The sequence below is a fragment of the Oreochromis niloticus genome, linkage group LG17 (genome assembly GCF_001858045.2).
Source record: "Oreochromis niloticus isolate F11D_XX linkage group LG17, O_niloticus_UMD_NMBU, whole genome shotgun sequence".
Classification (NCBI taxonomy): domain Eukaryota; kingdom Metazoa; phylum Chordata; class Actinopteri; order Cichliformes; family Cichlidae; genus Oreochromis; species Oreochromis niloticus.
In genome coordinates, this window is record NC_031981.2 from 408,146 (window position 1) to 434,328 (window position 26,183).

Sequence of the window (26,183 nt, forward strand, 5' to 3'; positions counted from 1 at the left end):
TAATTATTGGTTTATTCTTGCGAGCGCTGGAAGTCAAAAGGAAATATCAACCCTGCTAAATCTATTCTGAACAGGAGGATAATCCTTGGCTGAGAGCGTATACTCTGAGACACTTTTCCAAACACTTATTTTAGCAGATGACAAAACACTTTCATTCTTCAGTTACGGAGAACATGAGCAGCACTGAGCTGAGTGATGGAGCTCTGAAGCTCAAACACAGACCTCCCCCTTCGTGCTGCTCTGAGTCTGCTGTGATGGATCGAGCAGTGAAGGAAACTTAGGCACAGGTTAAAGTCCAAAAAAATAATGATTTAACCCAAAAAACATAATTGGTTAACTCATGCAAAAAGAATCAAAATCTTGGGCCCATAAAAGAGGTCAAAATAACAGAACTCTGCTCAAAGTTGACAACACTACTGACAACTCAAACAAACTGACCTCACTTAACGAGACAAAGGGGAAAGTTAAACAGAGGCTGATCAGCCCACAAAAACACGAAAAGGGGTAAAACACACAAAACCTAACTGAAACTAACATAATAAACTCCAATTCCCCCCCATGGTCCCGAGTTATGGCATGAACCAATTTGCAGTCTTCCTTTAAAACTCGCTCCACCCCTTTTCCACCTCTTGGCTCCTCAATCAAGGGACGGGAGCAGCTGCAACTAAGGTAACTCAGAAAACAAAAAAATTAAACTAAAAACTAAAATGTGCACACTTACTTTAGAATGCAGCGTTATGTGGATATGTGAATTAATTCTGAACCAAACCAGTTATTTGTCCCGTAAATTAATTCCTATACTTAAAGACAAATGTGAATGCAATGTTATGTAAAAGCCTCTACACTAATATGATGATATTACCACTGTGGCTGTAAGTGCAGCCATCACACTGCAGAATATTAAAGTTAATTCACACAGGACATTCTTATCAGTCAAGACAGAAAAAAACTTGTGACGCACATAAGAAGAAAACATATCAGAAATTCAATCTTTCAGTTCCTCGATTCCTTCGTTGCTATCTGTCTCCCTGCAGTTATGCACTGCTGGGCTTTTATTCCCCCTGCCTTTGTTAAGATCACCGATTGTCTAAGACGAGTCGCTCTTACGCAAATCATGCGTATGGACAGCTCCAAGTGGAGGTACAACCACGCTTAACAAGACACAAGAGGCGATCGTAACTCAAAAGTTGGGAGTTCGCCTTGTAATCGGAAGGTTGCTGGTTCGAGCCCCGGCTTGGACAGTCTCGGTCGTTGTGTCCTTGGGCAAGACACTTCCACCCGTTGCCTACTGGTGGTGGCCAGAGGGCCCGGTGGCGCCAGTTAGGGCTGCACGATTAATCGTTAGAAAATCGCGATCTCAATTCCAAATGACAACGATTTATAAAAAAAAAAAAAAAAAAAAGACGACGACGATTGTACCACATTTTGATCCGGGACGTAATCTGCATGAAAACAAGCGCTCACTCTTCCTGCTCAACAAATGACAAGGGCGGAGCCTTATACCACGTGATACAGAAGCTGTGCCGTGTGATGCTCAAATTGGCAGGAAAAAAACAACGGAGAACACGTCAGGGATGACGAGAAAGTGACAGGAGAAAATCCGTCCTGGTCAACCACCCAAACATCAATAACGGGAACCTTATACAGCGCTTCCCTATACACGTCGAACTCCCGCAGGCACAAAGAAATTACGGAGGCTATTACTTATCACCTGGCTAAAGATATGGCTCCCATCAACACTGTGCAAAACGAGGGATTTAGGAAAATGATCAACACCCTAGACAAACGCTACACAGTGCCGTCCCGCAACTATTTTTCTATTGTTGCTATTTTTCTATTGTTGCACTACCTGCTCTATACATGCAGTGTCGAGCAACGGTGGAGACGGAATTTCAAGCAGCACAACATTTTGCGGCAATGACAAAATGTGAGACATTTATTGTTTTTATGTTCATTTATTGTTTTTATGTTCAGTCTCAACTGTTACGAAGTTGATGTGCAGTTAATAAGTGCAATAAATATTTATATTGGAAAAGAAAATCGTGAGAGAATCGTGATCTCAATGCTAAGCAAAAAAATCGTGATTCTCATTTCATGCAAAATGGTGCAGCCCTAGCGCCAGTGTTCGGCAGCCTCGCCTCTGTCAGTGCGCCCCAGGGTGGCTGTGGCTACATGTAGCTTGCCATCACCAGTGTGTGAATGGATATGTAAAGCGCTTTGGGGTCCTTAGGGACTAGTAAAGCGCTATACAAATACAGGCCATTTACAAACACTTGAAACCATGGGGGACGCTAGAAGAGGTCATCTGAATTCATCACTCTGATTTAAGCTGCTTCACCTCCATTTATTCATTATTATGATGTCTGCTCGGGGTCGAGCTGATTAGAAGTGATTTTCAAAATTCTGAATTTACAACATGATAAAATTAGCCCACACTGGAGTTTTTGAGTGTTGGAAAATTCCACCACCCCAGAAAAGGTGTTCCAACTTTATTTTTCAAACGTGACAATGACTCCAAAACACTGCGAATGCAGTAAAGCCATCCATCCATCCTCTTCTGCTTATCCTTGTCAGGGTCGCGGGGGGTGGAGTCTATCCCAGCTGCCTTAGGATGAGAGACAGGGTACACCCTGGACAGGTCGCCAGTCTGTCACAGGGCTAACGCACAGACAACCATTGACATTCACACCTATGGGCTATTTAGACTTCACCTAACCCCATGTCTCTGGACTGTGGGAGTAACCCGAAGAGAACCCACGCAGACACAGGGAGAACATGCAAACACAGAAAGACTCCGGCCTGATGGTGGAATTGAACCCAGGACTTTCTGCTGTGAGGCAACAGAGCTAACCACTGTGCTGCTCCACGCCCCTGAGGATGCCCATGAGCACGCCCATGAGCACGCCCAAAAACCATACATGGATTTAAAAAACAATGAAAAAGAAAAGTCTTCCCAGGAGCCAAGGCCTCAGCAGTGCTGAAAAAGCTGAGTGTGACATCATGTCAAAGAATGGAATAAAGGCCGCCTACATCTAAAGAACCTCTTTGAAAACTCCGTCCGGAAGCCTGAGAACTGTTCCTGAAACCTGATTTTCCCCATGTTTCAATTACCCATGTCCCATTTTCTGAGCAAAATATAAAGAAGAGAGAGGGTTCAAAACATTTGCACAGTACTGTATTTATTCTCAACTATTAACTATTCTCAGTGCATAAACTAATACTGACCATTACTGCTGAATCTTTCTGTGATATCATACAGGAAATCAACATAAAAATTAAGTACACACAAGTAACCATAAATAAATGCTAAAGGTCCATCCACGCTGGAAGCAACTGGTGACTAAAGACCAAAGTGAATGACTTTCTGACACTTCCAATGGGAACATGGATAAAATAAGTGCTGGAGACCCAAACTGGGTAGGACACAAGATGATGACAATTATTTGCCAAGTTGTTGTTTCATTATGATAACGAGACTTTGAGCATGTTCTGCCGAAGGAAACAGAAAAATAGAGCAAAGCCTTACAGCCCGAGCTGATTATTCATGCTGTGATCAAACAAATAATTCATTAAAAAATGAAAAAACAAACTGGAGGGAATCACTCAGCAATTCAGCAACATTTTAATATTATGTTGGAGCTCAGGGCGAGCTGCAGATGTGTGTGTGTGCGAGTGAGTATTATGCAGGGACTGCACAGGAAACAACTCATGAGTAGTTCAGCCCCACCCAGCTAATAACCCTCATTGGAAGTGTTTGACGTAAAAAACAAAAAACAAAAAACAAGTAAAAACCCAAAAGGAACAGATTTAATCACATTAGACATTTTTCTGAAAGTGCTGTTATCTTCTTCAATGCCCTGTACCAACATAGAGCAGCTACCCGAATTCTGAAAATATGGCCTCAAATCAGAAGTACCTGACTCCGTGGTATAATTCTCAAACACGTAGCCTAAAGCAGATAACTCGTAAGCTGGAGAGGAAATGGCGTGTCACAAATTTAGAGGATCATCATTTAGCCTGGAGAAATAGTTTGCTGCTTTATAAGAAAGCCCTCCGCAAAGCCAGAACATCTTACTATTCATCACTGATGGAAGAAAATAAGAACAACCCCAGGTTTCTCTTCAGCACTGTAGCCAGGCTGACAAACAGTCAGAGCTCTACTGAGCCAACCATCCCTTTAACGTTAACTAGTAATGACTTCATGAACTTCTTCACAAATAAAATTCTTATCATTAGAGAAAAAATTACCAATAATCATCCCACAGATGTAATATTATCTACAGCTACTTTTAGTACCATCGATGTTAAGTTAGACTCTTTTTCTCCAATTGATCTTTCTGAGTTAACTTCAATAATTACTTCCTCCAAACCATCAACGTGTCTTTTAGACCCCATTCCTACAAAACTGCTCAAAGAAGTCCTGCCATTAATTAATTCTTCAATCTTAAATATGATCAACCTATCTCTAATAATCAGCTATGTACCACAGGCCTTCAAGCTGGCTGTAGTTAAACCTTTACTTAAAAAGCATCTCTAGACCCAGCTGTCTTAGCTAATTATAGGCCAATCTCCAACCTTCCTTTCATATCAAAAATCCTTGAAAGAGTAGTTGTCAAACAGCTAACAGATCATCTGCAGAGGAATGGCTTATTTGAAGAGTTTCAGTCAGGTTTCAGAGCTCATCACAGCACAGAAACAGCTTTAGTGAAGGTTACAAATGATCTTCTTATGGCCTCTGACAGTGGACTCATCCTGCTCCTCACATACAAGGTCTTAAATAATCAGGCCCCATCTTATGTTAATGACCTTGTAGTACCATATCACCCCATTAGAGCACTTCGCTCTCACACTGCAGGCCTACTTGTTGTTCCTAGAGTATTTAAAAGTAGAATGGGAGGCAGAGCCTTCAGTTTTCAGGCCCCTCTTCTGTGGAACCAGCTTCCAGTTTGGATTCAGGAGACAGACACTATCTCTACTTTCAAGATTAGGCTTCAAACTTTCCTTTTTGCTAAAGCATATAGTTAATACACAACTTCTCATTCATATTATAAAAATCACTCAGCAGTGACCTTTTCTGGACTGCAAAATCTGGCGTACCGGGCATTTGCTCATTTGCTCGATGCACTTGTGGGCTGATATACTTTTGGTTTTTTCCTTGTCGATATAACTTTAGAAGTTATGGGCCGGTTTGAAAGTCCACTTCGCATCGGCCCTACAAGCACTGGCACCAGCTATTTGTTAATTTTTCATTACTGACATTGTATTGGCCAATCTAATCCCTCAACGCAACCGACCTGCCTTACGTTTGCTGTGCACTCATGCACCTTGTTGAACAGAAGAAGAAGTGATAGAGACGGACAGCTTGCTCAGCTCTAACATCGCTTTGTTCATTATACATTTTAGAAATCAGGCCCCTTCCCTGACAATCTTTCACCATCATTTCTTCGAGTCGATGGGCCAGGAATGGACAAGGACTGGTTTTGCTGTGTTCTAATAAAATCTCTCAGTTGTAAATGTCTAAAAAACTCGCTGTTTTTGTTTTAAGGTTCTCTTCTGTGTTGCAAAAAAACAATTGTCATATAAATTTACAGTAATGTTCAATATTCTTTGCTCATATTAAATGTTTTAATAAGTAAATATTTTGCCCCCACAGTTCAGCCAATAAAAGGCTTTCCTTAGGCACATTTTGTGTGCAGTTTGCAGTTGATGCAAAAACTGAAAGCTTGCTGGTGTCAAAAAGAAAAGCAGCACTACTGCTGACTCAAACCACACACACTTGTTTCTCACATAATTGTGAAAAACTGGTTCTGCACACATTAACGTGTCGCTGCATGCTGTTAGATTCTCCTAACAGGTGGAAATGACTCATGGGAACATAACCTGTAAGCTGCCCGGGACCAAACAGCAAACTCAATGAATAAATATAATACCTCACTGATTTAAAAAAAAAACCAACAACAACAACAACCCAGTAGCATGGCTACTTATTAGGACGGACACAGTCCAGCTTGTTTGTTACACTTAATTTGCACTTTAATCACACACAAATCCAAACCTGTGTCGCCTACACGCTGAGAACGGCACATGTTCACTGTCTTATTGAATGTCATGACGTTTTACTTAGAATAAGCTGCTGCATGCATGAAGTTGTGTTTTCTGCTGGGAGAGCAGCAGGGAAGATTAGTTTGTGTTACTCTATTTATTTTGTATCCTTCCCAAAGCACTGATCCTCTGCCAAGTCAAACCAACAACACACAGACATAGTAGAGGGAAAAGAGAGAGAGAGGATCAGGAAAGGAGGAGGAAACTAACACTAACAGTGGCCAGACATAACTACGACACCTTGATGTCAGCTCCAGGTTAGACTCTCCGATTCTCTTTCATTCAGTTCCTCCATCCTTTCCTACCCTAATATTTATCTGTGTAAAATGTGAAAAGATTTGACTACCAACAGTAAACACCAGTGCATCTAATTACTATTGACTAAATTTGACTAAACATACAGACATTTAGAGACAACAGGCCCTAGTTATCATTTCTATTGGTTCTTTCAAGTTTGCGTGCAGGTGCATGTGTAGTTGGATGAGCACATGAATGTCTGCTCAGAGACTGATGCCAGCTACATTTACATGAGTCAGGCTCATTACTTTACCTGCGCACTCGCCTTATTCACCCATTCATACGTGTACTTTTTTCTTCCTAATTGGTTTCTATCTAACATTCACACACATTAATGGATGCAACTTGGGCACATGGACGTTTGAATTTCAGACTGCGGCAGCCATGGATTGAACCAACCAGGGACCATGAAGTGGGCCTTCTCTAAATTACTTTGAGGCCAGTGATTGACACAACCAGTGAAACTACCAGTGGGTCCAAAAGATGCTGCTGACTAACATATGTAGGGGCGGTAAAGACATAAATACATTACCTAGAGAACTGAAGCCTAAACTAGACTAGACTAAGCCTAGATTCAAACTGAGGCCAGTAATGTTGTGGGGATGGAGCTGGACTCCATTAAGATGGTGCCAGAGAGGCGGATGTTGTCCAAGATAAAGACAATGCTGGACAATACCTCCCACCCACTCCGTGATATGATGGCAAGTCACGGAGTTCAGTGTGAGACTGAGATTACCCATAATGCACCACTGAACGACACAGGAAGTCATTCCTGCCTGGAGCCATCTCCCTGTACAACTTCTCCATCTAATGCACAGTATACAGTGCAATAGTTACAACTTTTTGCACATCCTCTACAGTGAAAATAACAAAGTTTTATATGTTGGAGTAAAATGTCAATCATATATATTTCATCTCTGTAATATTCTGGATATTTAGAATTCAGCTATTTGTATATATTAGAGTTATTTCTTTTATTTGTAACTTTGTAATAATTTGTATTATTTAATTTAGTTCAGTCTGTTACTGTTCTTATTGTCTTGGAGTGACTGTAACCACATAATTTCCTTAGGGATTAATAAAGTATTCTGATTCTATATCCACTGGTGACCAATTATGAGCCAAAAAGCAATGACAAAGAACAAATGTTTGTTGTGTATATGCTATGGGGATGCAGGGTTGTTAATTTCCCTGCAATGGAAAACCCTTAAGTATCATATAAATCTAAAGGGTTTCAGTATCTCAGGGTGGGACTTTCACTTGATGTTGGCTCTCTCTCTGCTACAGTATCACTTCCTGTTACAATGCACGGTGGTGTTTTTGTGTAGTCCATTTAATTAAACACTTTAATAATCTTATTTTGTAGTGTAATCTACACATTTCACTGTGTGTTCTACTTGTATAACTATGCATGTGACGAATAAAGAACCTTGAACATGCTTTATCCAAACATACTCTGTATTGAAATACTCGCTGATTATACTCACAGTCTTCATTTAGTATGTTTTAGGGACTCGCTAGCTTAGCTTGTAGCCAACTCACTAACAACATGGCCTCTTCACCTGTCACCTGTTCCTCCTGCACTGTCAGCGTGTAATGTGGGAATGTTTTGGTAATCCTTGGCCTCCTTCAGTAATACCAATACTTGTAAAAGATATAGCCTGTTCATAGCTCTGGAGGACAGGATCATTGAACTGCTGACCAGACTCTGCACACTTGACCAATCCGTAGCTAGCCAGGCTCGAAGGTCAAAGGTAGCATAGCCACTGTTAGCTCTTCCCTAGCAGAAGTCCCAAGCAGCAAGGAAAACAGGATGGCTGGGTGACGGTGAGGAGGAAGTGTAGTCCTAAACAGAAGTCCCCGGCAAACAACCAACCAGTTCATGTCTCTAATTGCTTTTCTCGTTTTGGCGACGTACCCGCAGAGGAACAAACTCTTATTTGTGATTCCATTTTGAGATATGAAGTTACAGACACCAGCAATCACAGTGAATTGTCTTCCAGGGGCCAGTGAAACATGAAAGGATAATGGTAAACTCTATACAATTACAGTTCATGTCGGCAGTATTGACACCTGATACATTAAAATAGTTAAATCAGTGTGTGAATTTGCTAAAACAATGTCTGACTGTACTATTCTCTGGACCCTCTCCAGTCTGACCAGGAGTGACATGTTAGCCTCATGTTCTCCTTAAACTGCTGTCTGAGTCCAAAAAAATGATGTGGGCTTTATAAATATTTAGAAGAATTTCTGGTCTTGTTGGGAGAGACAGGGTCTATCCCACTTTGGATGGAGCAGCTCTCATTTCTGGAAATGTTATCCCCCCCAAACACAGTCTGGAGAAGACTGTGTTTTCTCCTAAAATCAACAAAAAGAAATTTAAACACTAAAATCACAACAAAAGAACAATATAGTGTCCACAACTGTACCAAGGAGTAAAACAGTGACATGTGGATTATATATTAGGTCTGACTCCTGGAAGTCTCTGTTAGTACATGAATTAGTAATTGATAAACTGATTTACTCTTCCTTAGTGAAACCTTGAAGATTATGTTTAAATGAATCAACACTCCCAACTTATACTAAAGTCAGAATCCTCGAAGCACAGGCCAAGTAGGAGGAGCGATCTCTCACTCCAGCTTATTAATCAACCAAAGACCCAGACAGAACTGTAATTCATTTGAAACCCTGATGCTTAGTCTTGTGGTATGGAGCGCCTCGAGTGCCAAAATGAAATAAACAAACACATAATTAAATAATTAACTTAATGTGTTATTAATTACAACTGGAAACAGTTGATTAAATGTTAAATAGTGGGAAAATGAACTGAATCCATTTTTAATAGGTTTGATTCATCCTCTGCCCCCCTTCCTACTGCTACAGCCACCACCACCATCTGGGCACCTTGGGGGTGCCCTATCCCCAACCCCAACCTTGGCTCTTCACACTTTTCATACTTCCAGTACACTTCAGGTATCCTGCCATCTCCCTCAATCACGGCCTCCAATACACAGCAACTCTGCTCCAGCATGTCTCTCACACTAAACCAGGTGAGGTGTAAACTTAGGATGATCAAACCAAGGAAGGCGGCAAGTCACACCGGCTTCTCAAGCCCTGTGCAGATAAACTGTGCAGGATAATCCAATACCACTTTAGCCTAAGCCTAAAGCTAGGGAGAGCACCACAGCTGTGGAAAGCATCTTGTATGGTACCAGTTCCCAAGACGGCACAGCCCGAGCACCTCAACAGCTACAGGCCAGTGGCTGTGACTTCACACCTGATGAAGACCCAGAGAGACTGGTCCTTGGTGAACTGACTGCTGCCGATCAGCCCAACACTGGGGCAGATGATGCTGTCATCCACATCCTCCATCAATCCCTCACTCACCTGGAAAGTGCGGCGAGCACTGTGACACTGTCGTACTTATGGCGTTATTTTTGTGCCACTATTCTGAGCACACGTAAAAAAAATTTGAGCGCACGTAAACAAAATTGCAGGTGCAAGTGTTGCATTTTGAGGAGAAATTTATTTGGAGCAAAGAAAAGCTAAATTTGAGTGAACAAAATTCATTGCTGCATGCAAAAAATGTATTTCAGTGTTTGCTATTATCCACACACACACACACACACACACACACACACAGTAGCAGCTCCTCTCACTCAGTTTTTGCATTTGCGCTCGCTCGCAATGTGTTGTTTGCGCTCTCAACATTTCTGCCCTTGCGCGTTCAACTCTTTCTGTACACCGTTATATTTGTGCCACAAAACCAACCAATCACAGACTTGGATGCCAAAAAATCTGATTGGCTGTTTTGGTCTCCAATCAGCTCAAAATGACGAAATGCAATATCCCAGAATGCATTTCAAACCGATATCATGACCAGCAGCTTTTACAGCTGTGGCTCCAGCAAACATCAGCTGATACTAGAAAGTAATATTAAATAAATTCTAACAACAGCTGATCAAGCTTAAACCTGCTGCTGTTGTTTAGGGCGACATCCGCTGGTTTCCTCTTTCTGGCGCAAAGTGGGCGATAAACAAACAAGAGAGAAAAGCCGATCAGCTGATCATTGATCAGTTTCATGATTGAAGTAGCAACAGGAGAGGGAGGGGGAGAGAATGAGAGAAGAAGAGGCAGCTGACAGCGTAAAGATGCAGAATAACTCCAGCTTTGTGTCTTTTCCCATTCTAGCTGAAGTCCGGGACAAACTGTGTTCCTTCTCACCTCAATACGAAACGCGTAATATTTTCTCTGAATATGGGACGATTCAGTTTTTTACAGGACGGCAACTGTACTAACCTTACGAACAAAATAAAGTTCACTATCAGTGACATCATAGCACCCGGCCAGCTGTATAGAAACTCCGTCATGCTAGCTAGCACTAGGGATGGGTATTGATAAGATTTTAACGATTCCGATTCCATTTTCGATTCTGTTTAACGATTCGATTCTTTATCGATTCTCTTATCGATTCTTGTTTTTAAAAAGAGAACACTAAGGTCGATTAGCTTAGAACTGTTTTATATCTTCTCTTTGAACAAGATAGAAATTTAGGAGTAACATGGCCTTACAAACCCAACAGTGAGATCTTAAGAGATCCACAGCCTACGGCTCTTCAATGGGGTGTCACAGGGTCCCCGGGGAAAATTGTAAACGTAAAATAATAAAATAAATATTCTTCTGTAGCAATAACAAAGTATAACATAAATTATTCTGTAGCAATTACACAAGAATATCCAGTAATGTCCCTGCCTACAATTAAACACATTCACTTACCATCTGCTGTGGCAAATGGCTGCAAGGTTTTTACCACAAACTGCTCGGTGACATTCGGGCCTGAAAAGAGACGCTACCGGTAGACTGCAGCGACAACTGCCAGCGAGCGCCAGCCAGACTCTGTCTGTCTGTCTCATCATGGTCACCTAAATGCACAGTAATGGCAGGTTTTGTAATAAAGCAGATCGCGCTAACATAACATGCACTGTTAGCTTATTATTTACCTGCCGCATTAACGGGAGAGGACGTGCAAACGTTACCGCTGCTGCTGGGTTGAGATTCACGAGTCCAGAGCGGAATTAAAAACACGACATTCATTTAAGTTCATCGCGTGTTTTGTGAGCAAATGCTTTTGCATATTCGTAGTGTTTCCTCCCTTAATGAAATATCTACTTTGCAAGTATTGCAAGTTGCCCTGTTGTCATCCGTTCTCGTAAAGTATAAACAAACTTTTAAGCGTTTGAGCTGCTTAGGCGCCGTGTTTCCTGCCAGGTACGCTCCGATGCTCCGCAACGTGGTGACGTCATTCGGGGCAACTGGAATCGATAAGGGAATCGTTTGCAAAAATGGCAAACGATTCCAAGGAATTGAAACAGTGGGAACCGGTTCTCAACAAGAACCGGTTTTCAATACCCATCCCTAGCTAGCACGCAGTACGAGTTATTGTAACTGACGGTAAAAAGTCTCGGGTCTCTCCTCCTCCTGCCTCCCCTTTCCCTCATCCACCTGCTGGCCTCTCCGCCATAGACACCACCAAACAGCTGAGTTATTTTTACCAGCATCTGCCCAATCCACCACCTTTCATTGTTTATACCGTTACCAAAAAAAACAAACAAACAAAAAAATCACCGGCCCATAAAAACGAGAAATTACCATCGGCCCAACGGGCAAATGCCCGATAGAAAGTCCAGCTATGGTCGTGCCACCAGGGTTGCCGACCCCTGATATATACCAACAAGACTGTCACTGTTTGTTTTAGTTCAAAGACGTTATGGGTTTTCCTATAATACCTGGTGGTGTAGTCGGCCGACTTTTTGTCCCAGTCCAGCCCTGATCGAGTGGTCAAGGCGCGGACTCCCAGCACATCGTTTTCTAACCCCCCACCGTCTTTCGCTACTTGGGTTAAACACGTGTTATTGTCCCCCCATTGTACATCATTACGTTCGTTGCAGAGAAACAAGCACAGGGCTCTCATTGATTTAGTGTTATGGTGAATTATACATTTTCATGTACTTTACATTTGTTTTGTAGTTGTGTCTTATTTTGAAATGAACATTTAGGCGTTACCATATCGACCAAAGAGCATTAAGGGGCAGAGAGGAGTATGTTACTCTCAGTGTTGTTGGCACATTTCAGGAGGACAATTCTAATAAAGTTACACAATTACACAGTGAATATGCGTTGATTATTACATTTACAAAATACCACAGTTTTTGTTTTGGTCGTATCATTTTATTTTGTTGTCTTTATCTGCGACACATTAAGGCCGGTCCGTGAAAATATTATCTGACATTAAACCGTTCCGTGGCGCAAAAAAGGTCGGGGACCGCTGATCTAAGTGAAGTATATATTATGTTTAACCCAAGTAGCGAAAGACCACGGGGGGGTTTGAAAACGATGTGCCGGGAGCCACGCCTTGACCACCCGGTCAGCTGATGGGTAACAGGCATCTCCGAAAACTTTGGAGCGCTTTTGCAAATATGTGATCTCTTGATAAATCGAGCAGATATTTGAAGTTTACACAGCAACATTCAGAAAATATCTGAAAAGTTTATTTTGTGACCCAGAAAGAGTAATATTTCATACTCCGCCACTGCCTCGTTTGAGCTTTGGACGAAATGCATTCCGGTATATTGCATTTCGTCATGTCGAGCTGATTGGAGACCAAAACAGCCAATCAGATTTTTTGCATCCAAGTCTGTGATTGACTGGTTTTGTGGCACAAATATAACGGTGTACAGAAAGAGTTGAACGTGCAAGGGCAGAAATGTTGAGAGCGCGAGCAACACATTGCGAGCAAGCCAAATGCAAAAACTGAGGGAGAGGGGCTGCTAGTGTGTGTGTGTGTGTGTGTGCGTGTGCGTGTGTGTGTGTGGATAATAGCAAACACTGAAATACATTTTTTTGCACGCAGCAATGAATTTTATTCACTCAAATTTAGCTTTTCTTTGCTCCAAATAAATTTCGCCTCAAAATGCAACACTTGCACCTGCAATTTTTTTTTTACGTGCACTCAGAATAGTGGCACAAAAATAACGCCATACATACTCACAATCCTGAGAGACAAGCTGGAGTACACAGGTGTTGGCTATCACCTCATCCATGGATCTTACCAACCGCATGTAAGGATCCAGAACTTATGGGCTCATCTGCAGTACAGGCGCCCAAAAGGGAACACTCCTGGCTCCACTTTGTCGACTGGTGCCAGCAGAACAGATCAGCACTGGGAAAACCAAAGAGCTGGTGGTGGACTTTTGCAGGCGCAAACATCCACCACCTACACCAGTGAACAGGGAATGGACATTCAGAATAAACTGGACTGGAATAACAAAAATAAAAGCCATCTATAGGAAAGGAAAGAGCAGGCTGATCAGGACTGTTGGGGGATGCGGGATGCCACCCCACGCACTCATAGTGACAGGCTGCTGCACCCACAATGTGAAAAGGAGAGATTTCAGAGGTCTTTCCTTACAGCTGCTGTTAGACTCTACGATGTACAACAGCAGTAAATGCACACATGTGAAAACACACCCCATGTCTTTATGTACATATTTTAGTGTACAATATTCAATACGTGCTGCTACTCGTATTCTGTACTATCCATCCATCCATCCATCCATCCATCTTCATCCGCTTTATCCGAGGCCGGGTCGCGGGGGCAGCAGCCTAAGCAGAGAAGCCCAGACCTCCCTCTCCCCAGCCACCTCCTCCAGCTTATCCGGGGGAACACCAAGGCGTTCCCAGGCCAGCCGAGAGATATAATCTCTCCAGCGTGTCCTGGGTCTGCCCCGGGGCCTCCTCCCGGTGGGACATGCCCGGAACACCTCACCCAGGAGGCGCCCAGGAGGCATCCTTGTCAGATGCCCGAACCACCTCAACTGGCTCCTTTTGATGTGGAGGAGCAGCGGCTCTACTCTGAGCCCCTCCCGGATGGCCGAACTTCTCACCCTATCTCTAAGGGAGAGGCCAGCCAGCCACCCTTCGGAGGAAGCTCATTTCTGCCGCTTGTATCCGCGATCTCGTTCTTTCGGTCACTACCCACAGCTCGTGGCCATAGGTGAGGGTAGGGACGTAGATCGACCGGTAAATTGAGAGCTTCGCTTTTACACTCAGCTCCCTCTTCACCACGACGGACCGGTGCAGCGTCCGCATCGGTACAGCGTCCGCATCACTGCAGCCGCAGCACCAATCCGTCTGTCAATCTCCGGCTCCCTTCTCCCATCACTCGCGAACAAGACCCCGAGATACTTTAACTCCTCCACTTGGGGCAGGAACTCATCCCCGACCCGGAGTGGGCACTCCACCCTTTTCCGGCTGAGAACCATGGCCTCAGATTTGGAGGTGCTGATCCTCATTCCCGCTGCTTCACACTCGGCTGCGAACCGTTCCAGTGCGAGCTGGAGGCCCTCACCTGATGAAGCCAACAGAACCACATCATCCGCAAAAAGCAGAGATAAGATTCTGAGGCCACCGAAGTGAAAGCCCTCCGCCACTTGGCTGCGCCTAGAAATCCTGTCCATAAAAATTATGAACAGAACCGGTGACAAAGGGCAGCCCTGGCGGAGCCCATCACCCACCGGGAACGAGTCCGACTTATTGCCGGCAATGCGAACCAAACTCTTGCAACGGTTGTATAGGGATCAAATGGCATTCAACCGTGTCCCTCGGGGTGTCCTGTGGGAGGTGTTGCGGGAGTATGGGGTGTCTGGCCCATTGCTACGGGCCATTCGATCCCTATTCTGTACTATTGTTTCATATATAACACATATACTTACATATATATGTACATATATTTATATCTAAATTACATTTCTTCTACCTTGTATAGTGTATATTTTGCTCAATTTTGCATCGTATTGTTGTCTTAGGAATACTGCATCTGTTTTTCTCTTCCTGCTGTGACTTTCCCATCTCTGGGACTAATAAAGGCCATCTTGTCTTATCACTAGAATAAAACTAAAATCAGATTCATGCGAGATTTGCGTCTTTTTTGTTCAATGAGCAGCCTATGTATTAGTGATGTGTCGGTCGCGAACAAACGGCTCTTAGAGCCGGTGTTCTGGGAATCCATCCTACCTGATAAACCATCCTACCCATTGTTTCTGCGCATGCGCACAAAACGAAATTAAGTGGCGAACCGTCCTACCTTTGTGAATGTCACCTACAAGCATACTTTAACAGCTAAAATGAAGTGGCAAATCGTCCTACTTTTGTTAATCTGAGCTAGAAGCATACTTTCATAGCTAAAATTCAGTGGCAAATCATCCTACCTTTGTGAATGTTACCTACAAGCATACTTTAACGGGTAAAATGAAGTGGCAAACCATCCTGGCTTTAAGAATATGAGCTTTGACCTTACTCTGATGGGCAAAGTTAAGTGGCAAACAGTCATACCTACTTAAATTGGTGCTGGAATTACTCTGTGACAGCAGAAATATGTATAAACTACTTACGGTAGGACGTTTTGCCAAAGTAGGCTGGTTTGTCAGAACACCGGCTCTTTGAAGTGAACGGCGCGAGCCGGTGGGTTTTTTCCCCCCTTTCTGTCACCCTCTCTCTCACACTTTTTTCCCGCTTCACTCTGCACGCGAGCCTTGTGCTTTGCGCTGGGCAGAGAGGGGAGGGGCAGTAGTTACACTCGCAGTAGCACAGGAACAGAGCGGGAGGGAGAGAGAGAGAGCCAGGGACAACAACGTGACGTTAGAAAGGTATAGTAATCATCCATAACTATTTTCAGTTGCAGATGATAAAGGATTCAGAAAGTTTATTCATGCAGGCCCACATGACAGAAAATATGCATCTTCTTTTTGTTTTGCATATTTTAATTTATATTTAATTGTGTTGTGGTTTGCAGTGTTTTGTGTTGTTTCACTTTAAATTTGTTTAAAAGGAAAAAGCTAAAAATGTAAATAGTTAAAAGTTGAAATGTAAATAGTTGTTTTTTTGTATTTTATCATTTATTACATTTTATGTGGAGTGAAATAAAAGTATATTTACGGTGGCCCTTAGAGACAAAGCATGTTTGGAGTTTGTACATGCTTTGTCTCTAAGGGCCACCGTATGGATATATATATATATATATATATAAACATATATAAATAAAACCACTGGGTTTTTTTACATTAGCAATTCCTTTTGTGCATAATTTTATATTGTTGTTGATAATAAATTAATTAAAGCAACAAAACAACCCGAAGAGCCCGTTGGGAGCCGAAAGAGCTGGTTCTCTAAAAAGAGCCGGAATTCCCATCACTACTATGTATACACTCATAATCTCATTAAAGAGATAACAGTGGTGTTTCACTCATGTAGTGTCTGTGAAGTTCAGCTTCTCAGCGTCCTGTACCACAAAGGGAGGTCAGCATAACCGGGGTATGTGCTCGTTATCTGGACCAGAATAAACTGTCACAGAAAGCTGGTTAGATTAGTTTGATGCTGCCAAACTAATTCACGGGTCACATCCCTTTTCTTATACAGAAAATGATGCTATTGGTGACAACTCCACAGATGTTATCAAATATTGATTGAAAATCTAGGATCTAGTTTCTGAGAGACTCAGCTGCAGATTAGCATCAAGTGGAACAACTTTTATACAGATCACCAAATTCATACGTGCATATTCCCAAGACAATCTGACGCACAGTTGACGCTTCCTTCAGTATTTCCAGATGATTTTGAACTATATAACCTGCTCCTGACAGTTTTTCTCTCAGCTGCAGACTTGCTGGTGTTTAAGGGTTTGAGAGAAAAGATTAGATAAAAACAATCTTTAAAAAAAACGTGCTTGCACTCACACATGCTATGCATAATTACAACCACATTTCACAATTTATAGAAGTGCAAAAATCTCTTAGATTGCAGTAGCAAAGTGGGAGACAAACAGGAGAAGGGGATGAATGAACTCACCACACACAGGATAGCTGACTGCGCGTGCACACCATCCTCAACAGGTTTCCATTTATTTTGCAATTTTCCAGTAAGATCATGCTGTAAAACTAGCTCCACAAGATGATGAATGACCTCTTTTTACTTTCAAAGAGACATGAGGGCTACTTCACAGAGTCTGACCTACATTGATACATCCACACAGTGTCCATGGTTACGATGATTGCTGCAGAAGCACTAAAATACTGTGAATTAAACTCGCACTGCAAAAACCTAAAGGTGAGATGAGTGTCCATGTTATTCATTATGACTCAACTGTATAATTTGGTCAAATTATACTTTAGAATGTATCATAGAATTCAGCTGAGGGGCCCCCGAGGTGACGGGCCCCCGAGGTGACGGGCCCCCGAGGCCGCGAGCTGTGTCCTCCCCTCCCTCGGAAATCTGGACTCGTGTGGAATTTCCACGTAGGAACAAGCAAGGATTTAAGCAAAAACTCCACTATGTTGGAATAAATAGGCTATTGCTGAATTATAATCATACTTAACGCATCATTAACTTTAATGTTAATGTCAGTAACAAGCAGCGCCATCATGAATCTCATGGTTAGATCTAAAGGACACCTCCCTGCCCTTAGTCTTACTCAGGACCATGATTTTTATCTTCTAACATCCAGAAGTCTGTACGATGCTTCATAGAGTCTAACAAGCCTTTAACTGTCAAGCTTAACAGTTACAACAAGACGGAAACACCAATGTCATCTGAAAGCAACAAGCCCCCCAACTCTCTCACACACACACACACACACACACACACACACACACACACACACACACACACACACACACAGAGTGTTTCTGAGAAATGTAAAACTTTTTCGACACAGAAAACTCTGTTATCCTTTTAACATTACAGATGAGAAGTACTGGTTATATTTTAAAATTTGAAATTCATAAATGTTTAAAATTTCAGATGTTGCTGACACAGGAGATGTACCGACCTCTCAAAATTCTTCTAAAGTGTTCAGTATTTGGTGTCGGGAACGTCAACTACTACTCAGGTGTTTCGCTCTGAGTGGTGGAGCAGCTGTGTGACTGCCAGTCTGCAGTTTGCTGAGTAAGGTTGAGAAAGCAAAGGCTGGACTGTTACAACTGGCTTTGTTTGTTCCTTCAAGTGTTGAAATATCATAAATATATTTATCATTCAAATATAATTTTACAACCTACTTTGTAAGCATGCCCCAACTTTAAGTCAAAGACCTCTAGTACACTATACAATGATTGCAGAACAGAGACTGTTGACGGTAATAAATATAGGAAAGAAAGAAAAGGTAAAGAATCATCTGGGAAAGTTTTGTTGGCATTTCAAACTACTTGCTTATTCCTAAGACATAGGCTGAGCATTCATATGATTCCATGGAGATAACTTTCTTTGTATGATTTCAATCTTCTGAATACAATTTGATTTAAAACTCACACCCTTTAACAAAAAAAAAAAAAAAAAAAATCATTGTCATAAGTTAGTTAATCTGCACACCAACTAACTAATGACCAGCATGATAGACTCTTCAGTCTAAAAACAAAGAACATGCCACATTTATACAGTGCCCTCCATCATGTTTTGGACAAGGACATTTTTTTGTCCTTGAGTTTTGCATTAGAACACCATCATAGTGGACTGTAAATCAAATGACTGAAGTGCAGACTTTAAGGATTCAGGGTCACCTGGTCCAGCCCTAACTATATGCTTTAGCAAAAAGGAAAGTTTGAAGCCTAATCTTGAAAGCAGAGATAGTGTCTGTCTCCCGAATCCAAACTGGAAGCTGGTTCCACAGAAGAGGGGCCTGAAAACTGAAGGCTCTGCCTCCCATTCTACTTTTAAATACTCTAGGAACAACAAGTAGGCCTGCAGTGTGAGAGCGAAGTGCTCTAATAGGGTGATATGGTACTACAAGGTCATTAACATAAGATGAGGCCTGATTATTTAAGACCTTGTATGTGAGGAGCAGGATTTTGAATTCTGGATTTAACAGGAAGCCAATGAAGGGAAGCCAAAACAGGAGAAATCTGCTCTCTCTTTCTAGTATCTGTCAGGACTCTTGCTGCAGCATTTTGGATTAACTGAAGGCTTTTCAGGGAGTTTTTAGGACATCCTGATAATAATGAATTACAGTAGTCCAGCCTGGAAGTAATAAATGCATGAACTAGTTTTTCAGCGTCACTCTGAGACAGGATATTTCTAATTTTAGAGATGTTGCACAAATGGAAGAAAGCAGTCTTACATATTTGTTTAATATGTGCATTGAAGGACATGTCCTGGTCAAAAATGACTCCAAGGTTCCTCACAGTGTTACTGGAGGCCAAGGTAATGCCATCCAGAGTAAGAATCTGCTTAGATACCATATTTCTAAGATTTTCAGGGCCGAGTACAATAACCTCAGTTTGATCTGAATTAAGAAGCAGAAAGTTAGCGGCCATCCAGGTCTTTATGTCTTTAAGACATTCCTGCAGTTTATAATTGGTGTGTGTTACCTGGCTTCATGGACAGATAGAGCTGCGTGTCATCTGCATAGCAGTGAAAAAAAAGGGAAGCATGTATAATGTAAACAGAATTGGTCCTAGCACTGAACCCTGTGGAACACCATAATTCACCTTAGTGTGTGAAGAGGACTCTCCATTTACATGTACAAATTGGAGTCTATTAGATAGATATGATACAAACCACTGCAGTGCAGTACCTGTAATACCTACAGCATGTTCTAATCGCTCTAATCCAGTCTTTAAGGGATGTCGTGATGAATCCTGCTTCCGGGCCCAAACTACTCTGCGTTTATTAAGGCTTTTTTGTTTTTAACATGTTTTAATGTTTTGTATCTTGTTATATTTAATCTGAACAAGCCCCTAAAAACAGTCAGTGATCACTGTCGGCCTCTCTCGGTTTTTATTACCACTGTTCATTTTAAAGCTCAGCATTTAAACCCTTACGATGTAACTACAGCCCAGCCCATGCAGCAGTATATTAATGACTAACCTCGTATTGTGGATGGATTATCTCAGTTGTTCTCCTGACTGAAGTTTGGTCCGTTTACAGCATCCTGCCATGCGATCGCATTTGTCCCTAACCATCGGGAACCCTCACGTTAACTTTTATCGAGTGGAAAAAAGTTAGCGTTCACCCTCCAGCTTCACTGTGTTTATGCTATGCTAACATAGCTGTGTCGCTAGCGATCACGTAGCACATCATTATATAGCAGCTAGCCCAACTTCAGTAACCCTACAAACGTCACTGCTGTTTAGTTTTCTGTCTTCATTTATGTTGGAAGTGATAGCAGAGCTGTACGTTTGAATGTTTCAGAAATCTCTCAGTCAGAACATGCTATATCATGTTTAGGTGGAAGCTAGCGAGCTAACTTCCTGCTAACTTCTAACTCTGTTAAATGTAATAAATCCTGTTTTCATGGATGCCTGGATGTTAAACTTAATTGTTACACCTGGTAAAGCAGCAACGCTGATCATTTTATTAAAGATGAAAGAATTTAGACAGTTTTTAACTCTCTGTGATGCTGCAGTGTTCGTTTGACTTTGGGACCTGCAGCGGAGTTTGGGCCCAGACACGGCTAATGACGTCAGACTTAAAGACCGGATAGGATATTATGGTCAACAGTATCGAACGCAGCACTGAGGTCTAGCAGGACAAGCACAGAGATGAGTCCACTGTCAGAGGCCATAAGAAGATCATTTGTAACCTTCACTAAAGCTGTTTCTGTGCTGTGATGAGCTCTGAAACCTGACTGAAACTCTTCAAATAAGCCATTCCTCTGCAGATGATCTGTTAGCTGTTTGACAACTACTCTTTCAAGGATGTTTGATATGAAAGGAAGGTTGGAGATTGGCCTATAATTAGCTAAGACAGCTGGGTCTAGAGATGCTTTTTATGTAAAGGTTTAAGCCAGCTTGAAGGCCTGTGGTACATAGCTGATTAATAAAGATATTTACAGTGTAGTACTGTCTATTCAGTTTTCTAGCATTTGGCTGAGTATAGCCAGAGGCTTGCCTCATATTCTACTCGAGGTTTGCACACTTTCAGTCATTGTGGTTCTAAACTGCTTTTAGCAAACTCCCCTGAATGAAGACTATAAAGCGTAAAATAAAAAGTTAAAATCCATACTCTTACAACCTTAAACCTTTACAACATAAAATAACTTAACCTTCTACATAACAAACTTAACAAATGTACAGTTTCTGTCACATAAAATATTTAAACATGTACTTATTTACATCATAACCACACATTTGTGCCTCATCAACGGGGCTGCTAATGACAAAATAAACTTCCACAAGCTCCGTTACAACACCCTCTCCAACCTCCCCCGACTGCCGCCAAACTGCACTGACAACAGTTATACAGGAAGTCGTTCCTTCAAAATAATAGCATCAAAACTCCAACAGGAAGTTAATCCCAGCAAGTGAATAATGGGGATAACCGCCAAAATAAGATGCAAGTAAACAAAAGTATTTAGGGTTATTTACACGGTTTAGGAGACATTCTTGTCTGCTAAGGAGGGACTTTGTTTCCAGGTAATCCAACATGTCTGCACCTCAGGCTTAAAGAATTCCTAAGTGAGTTAAATTATAAATATGAGGATATAAACACATTCAAAATGGAAACTTGGAGATTAACCCAAGCAGAAGGTGTTTGACCCTGAAAAGCTCAGCCTGGGGACAAATGACCTACCATCACAAACTCAGAGAGCAGAAATGCCCTTCAACGCTACTGATGAAGCGTGAGCTGTGAGGAAACACTTCCAATAATGGACTAATAGAAAAGTGACCGAAGAGGAATTTGAGAGGAATGTGGGGGATTTGAAGAAGTGGTGATGATGCAGTGTCCTTTAGCGTGGCTGCTCTGTGTCAAATGCTTCTCATTGTATTCAAGACTGTGAATGTGGCAGCATGAATGTTCGCCTTCAGCCGAGTACGCCACTTCGAGAACAGCACAGAAGTTGCTTTTTATGGCTTAATATCCAAATGAGCTTTTCCACCTGTAATCACTATTTATTTTGTCCTCTAAGAACACAAACAAAAAATAAATCACACTGTTCAGTTATCAGAGCACCCACCAGCTAGACAGGCTACTTACAATTTGCCAATATCTTACTTCACATTTGGATTGGTTTCATTCAGTCTCCAGAGATGACCGACTTTGACCACTTTGTCTCCTCCTGTCACCTGCTCAGTACAGCTATACTGGTACACACAATTTGCTGCATTGTCTTGGTAACTAAATCTTCAGTTTTTGTTTAAATAAAGTATAGCGTATAGCTAAGCTGAAGCAGTCCTTAATTAGTATACATAATTGGACAGATCTCAGACAAACAGGTAAAACAATAGTGAGTTATACCATTTGCTTCATTCTTTAATCTTTTATTAAACCTGTTTATAGTTTACAATTAGGTTAAGTTATTCAATGCAACTATATGTATTAGCATAGGGTCTACCTTACAAAGCAAAGTGCCTCGAGGCGACTGTTGTTGTCATTTGGTGCTGTATAAATAAAATGGAACTGAGGGAAAAAAATGCTCCAGCTCAGGTCAACTTTAGCCAGGTGGGCCACGGCATTTATGGGTTGTGAAAAATGCTCCCCACATGGACTGCTTCTTGTTGTGTGCCAAATATGAGAAAAGTATCTGAAGATATCTGAGTCTATGTCCACTGTCCTGAGTTAGTGTCTGTTGATCTCTGGCTGCTCCAGTCTGCATGCCAAATGGGTAAGATACTAACTCCAAGCTGCTCTCCGATACATCCACTGGAGCATGAATGTGTGTGAATGTCTGATAGAAAGCACATCAGTAGAAAAAGCATAGAACAAAGTGCTTGTCTGATTAGGTGGTGAATGGGTGAATGAGGCCAGTTGTATAAAGTGTGTTGAGTGCTCAGATAGAGTAGAGAAGAACCAGTCCGTTTACCATCTTTTTGACTCTTTAGATTGTCCAACTGGTGAACGACACAACAGGAGCTACTCCAAACAAAAGATAATACTTGGTAGAGTATGATGGTACCAATGTAGTGATTCCATTAAAATGATCAGTGACACTCGATAAACACTTTTGGCTGCATATATCAAACACCAGCTTGAAAAGCTCGATAGCACTCGATAAGCAAACGAAACGTCAGTAAGTAATCAGAAAACATTAGAGACATGTGCCATCCCCAACAAACAATGAAAGCCAGAATATATGCATGAGTTCTTTACTTTCCTATCATGTGAAAAACGTAAAAACGTGTATGTATTCTACAACTCCCAATCCAAGCACCATCACACACTCATGTCTCTCTGTACTACCTCTGAATGTGTCCTGATCTAATCCCAACCTCTTTAAAATGCTCTGGCTGCATTTGCAGTTATCCAACTGTGCAAGCATGTAATGCTTAACACATGGAACTGTGCTTGCAGGTTTACATGCCCATGTGCATGCATTAATACACTGAAGATGTGTATGGGTACACTCTGCATGCATGTATACATACAAATGAGCACCAGGTTTGGTCTATTTATAGAATGGCTATATTAGCTCACTGCATGTGTCAGCTGCTGCTTTCAAAATATCCACAGATAGCACCAGCAGCTCCAGTAAAAGTCAGTGTGAAAATAGGTGGAAGAAAATCAAAGTGTATCTGTGGTGATCAGAGAGCTGCCAGACAAACACAGCAAAAAACTAATATATGTGTGCAAAAAGCTCACAGGTTCCTGGAGTCGGTTATAAACCTGGAGTGGGTGCACACATACACAACAGACACACCGCACACCAACAAGTAGAGCCTGTTAAGCACAGTGGAGCAACGTCTGAGTCACCCTTGCTTGTCAAACTTGTGCCTCACTAACAGTACAGACTTGTTCTTGGGTAAATCCCTTCACTGGAGTGAGTGTGTTTATGAGACAGAGACAGAGGTGAAGAGCTGTTCAGTCACATCAGTTTTCTACATGTGTGGGTAATGATGTGTGTGCATATTACAGGCCCGCTAAACAGAAGGATTTGGGAATTCCTCCAAAAGGGCAGACAGGCAAAGAGGTGGGAAGAGTGGAGGGAATCTCAGAGCTTACCAACCACACAAAGCAGCACCCCACTGCCCAAGACAAGCCACCTAACCCGTCTCCATCCCTTTCTGCATCCATCAGTGTCTTCCTATCTATGTTTTTTCCATGCCACACATTCCAACTCACTTGATGAAGCAGCGAGCTCCCTCAAATGTATATCCTTCCTCCCATCCTGTTGGTAAATCTGTGAGGACAGGGAGGGAAAGAAAAACAACACAAGACAGCAGGAACATAAGGAACGGTGCACACAGACAGCGAATCAAACAGCAACACAGTTTTTCTAGCGTAATATCTCGTTTGGATTGCGCCCTTTTAAATCAATCCCGTCCCCCCTCCCTCTTGCAGAATTTATCATTTTGTGTGCGTCTGCCTGCTCAGTATCACGCTGGTGGAATACACCATTAATGTGCATGCACCCAATAAAAACCTTCTCCCCACGGCAGATGTGCAAATTTGGGGGCAATATCGTCTCTGAGCTGACTCACAAGCCGCACCGCATTGTTCTATAATCAACCGTGGTGACTGGAAATACTGGGTTTCTGCAGCAAAGCGGAGTATGTATCAAATGTCACTGCAGGGAATCCGCTTGGAAATCGGCAAAAGCCTACGTGACATAACTTTTAAAAAGTGTGTCGCAAAGTGTCCAGGTGGGGTAAGTGGGGTGGGGATGGCGGGGGGACGCCGTGCGCAACGGTCCGACAGCGGAGAGGGGCGACTGTTGCTTTGCTGCAGAGAAGAAATCTACCCCCGTCGTCTTTCACTTGCAACTTGTCGCCCCTTTTTTCCACCGTGACGCGCACATAACCTTTCCTAGGCGCTGCGTGCGTGCGTGCGTGCGTTTGTGCATGGATTTTCGCAGGAATGTAGAAAAAACACATCCTGTATTACCTGGGGTTTTTCTGTGCCCCGTGATGACAGCTTCTCCTGTGACTGGATGCAACCAGGTTGTACTCTTTGCTTCTTCGCTGTTGGTGAAAGAAAACGGGGGAGGGAGAGGTGAACAGAGAACCCGAAAAAAACCCCAAACAAGAATGCGTCGGAGAAAAAAGCAGTAGGTATCCATAAATCCGTGTATCCGCGTCATATTTACTTAATGAAGAATATGCGTCCATCCCGAGTCACCCCATAACTCCAAGAAGAGGGAAGGCAGGAGAGCCAGTCCGGCTGAGGATCCGCCGCCATGTCTAGTTTGGAGCTTTGCTTTACTACGGGTATGGGCTGGAGTGCGCGGCTCCGTGCCAAGCGCGCGCGCACTTCCATCCTGTGCGCGCCTCGAGGAAATGCGCGAACGCGCACAAAAGATAAAGATGCAAGCAACGATTTTGTCACAAGCCTGGGGAACCGGTGGGCTCGTTTTTGGCAGCCGTGTGACTAAACTGGCGCCGGTGAACGTTCCAGCGCGTGCTGATCAGTTAATACGTAGCTTCATCTGTCCGTCCGCACACGAGCTTTTTACAGTGCACTAAATAATATTGACACTGTTTCTTCTTCTTTCGTTTCGTATATGATAAACTATTTCCACTTAGGTCTGCCCTTCTCTGCAAATCAAGAACACGTTCCCTGTGAATATGTTGTATTGTTTTTTCACCACTTATACGGTAAATGGAGTTGTACTCATACCAGTCAGGCATGATATTATTATAATACTATTGTGAAAGAATCCAAGGAAAAATACCGTTTCCATGAAAGGGTGCACATGGTCTGCAGCAACGTTTAGGTAGGTGGTGCATGTAGGGAAATTTTCAAAAAAGGAGTCTGTGGCTGACGCCTGTTCCTGGTTTCCAAAAGGAAATGTTTCCAGTTGAATT

At 42.4% G+C, this 26,183-nt stretch overlaps 1 protein-coding gene across 16 annotated transcripts in view; it reads right to left on the bottom strand.

Moving 5' to 3' along the window:
* Positions 1-25,780, bottom strand: part of LOC100703570 (pleckstrin homology domain-containing family A member 5) — a 173,539-nt gene extending 147,759 nt beyond the window's left edge. For 4 of the 16 annotated variants that reach the window (XM_025899618.1, XM_025899617.1, XM_019346461.2 and 1 more), the window contains exons 1-3: positions 25,466-25,676; positions 25,264-25,340; positions 24,502-24,559 (exon numbers count right to left, since the gene is read on the bottom strand). In XM_025899618.1, coding sequence (XP_025755403.1) covers positions 24,502-24,559; positions 25,264-25,340; positions 25,466-25,635 — 305 coding nt within the window. In that variant the 5' untranslated portion in view covers positions 25,636-25,676. Of the gene's footprint in view, positions 1-24,501; positions 24,560-25,263; positions 25,341-25,465 lie in introns of all 16 variants that reach the window. The other 12 variants (XR_003214527.1, XR_003214528.1, XR_003214529.1 and 9 more) reach the window with 12 other exon arrangements.
* Positions 25,781-26,183: the final 403 nt, after the last annotated feature.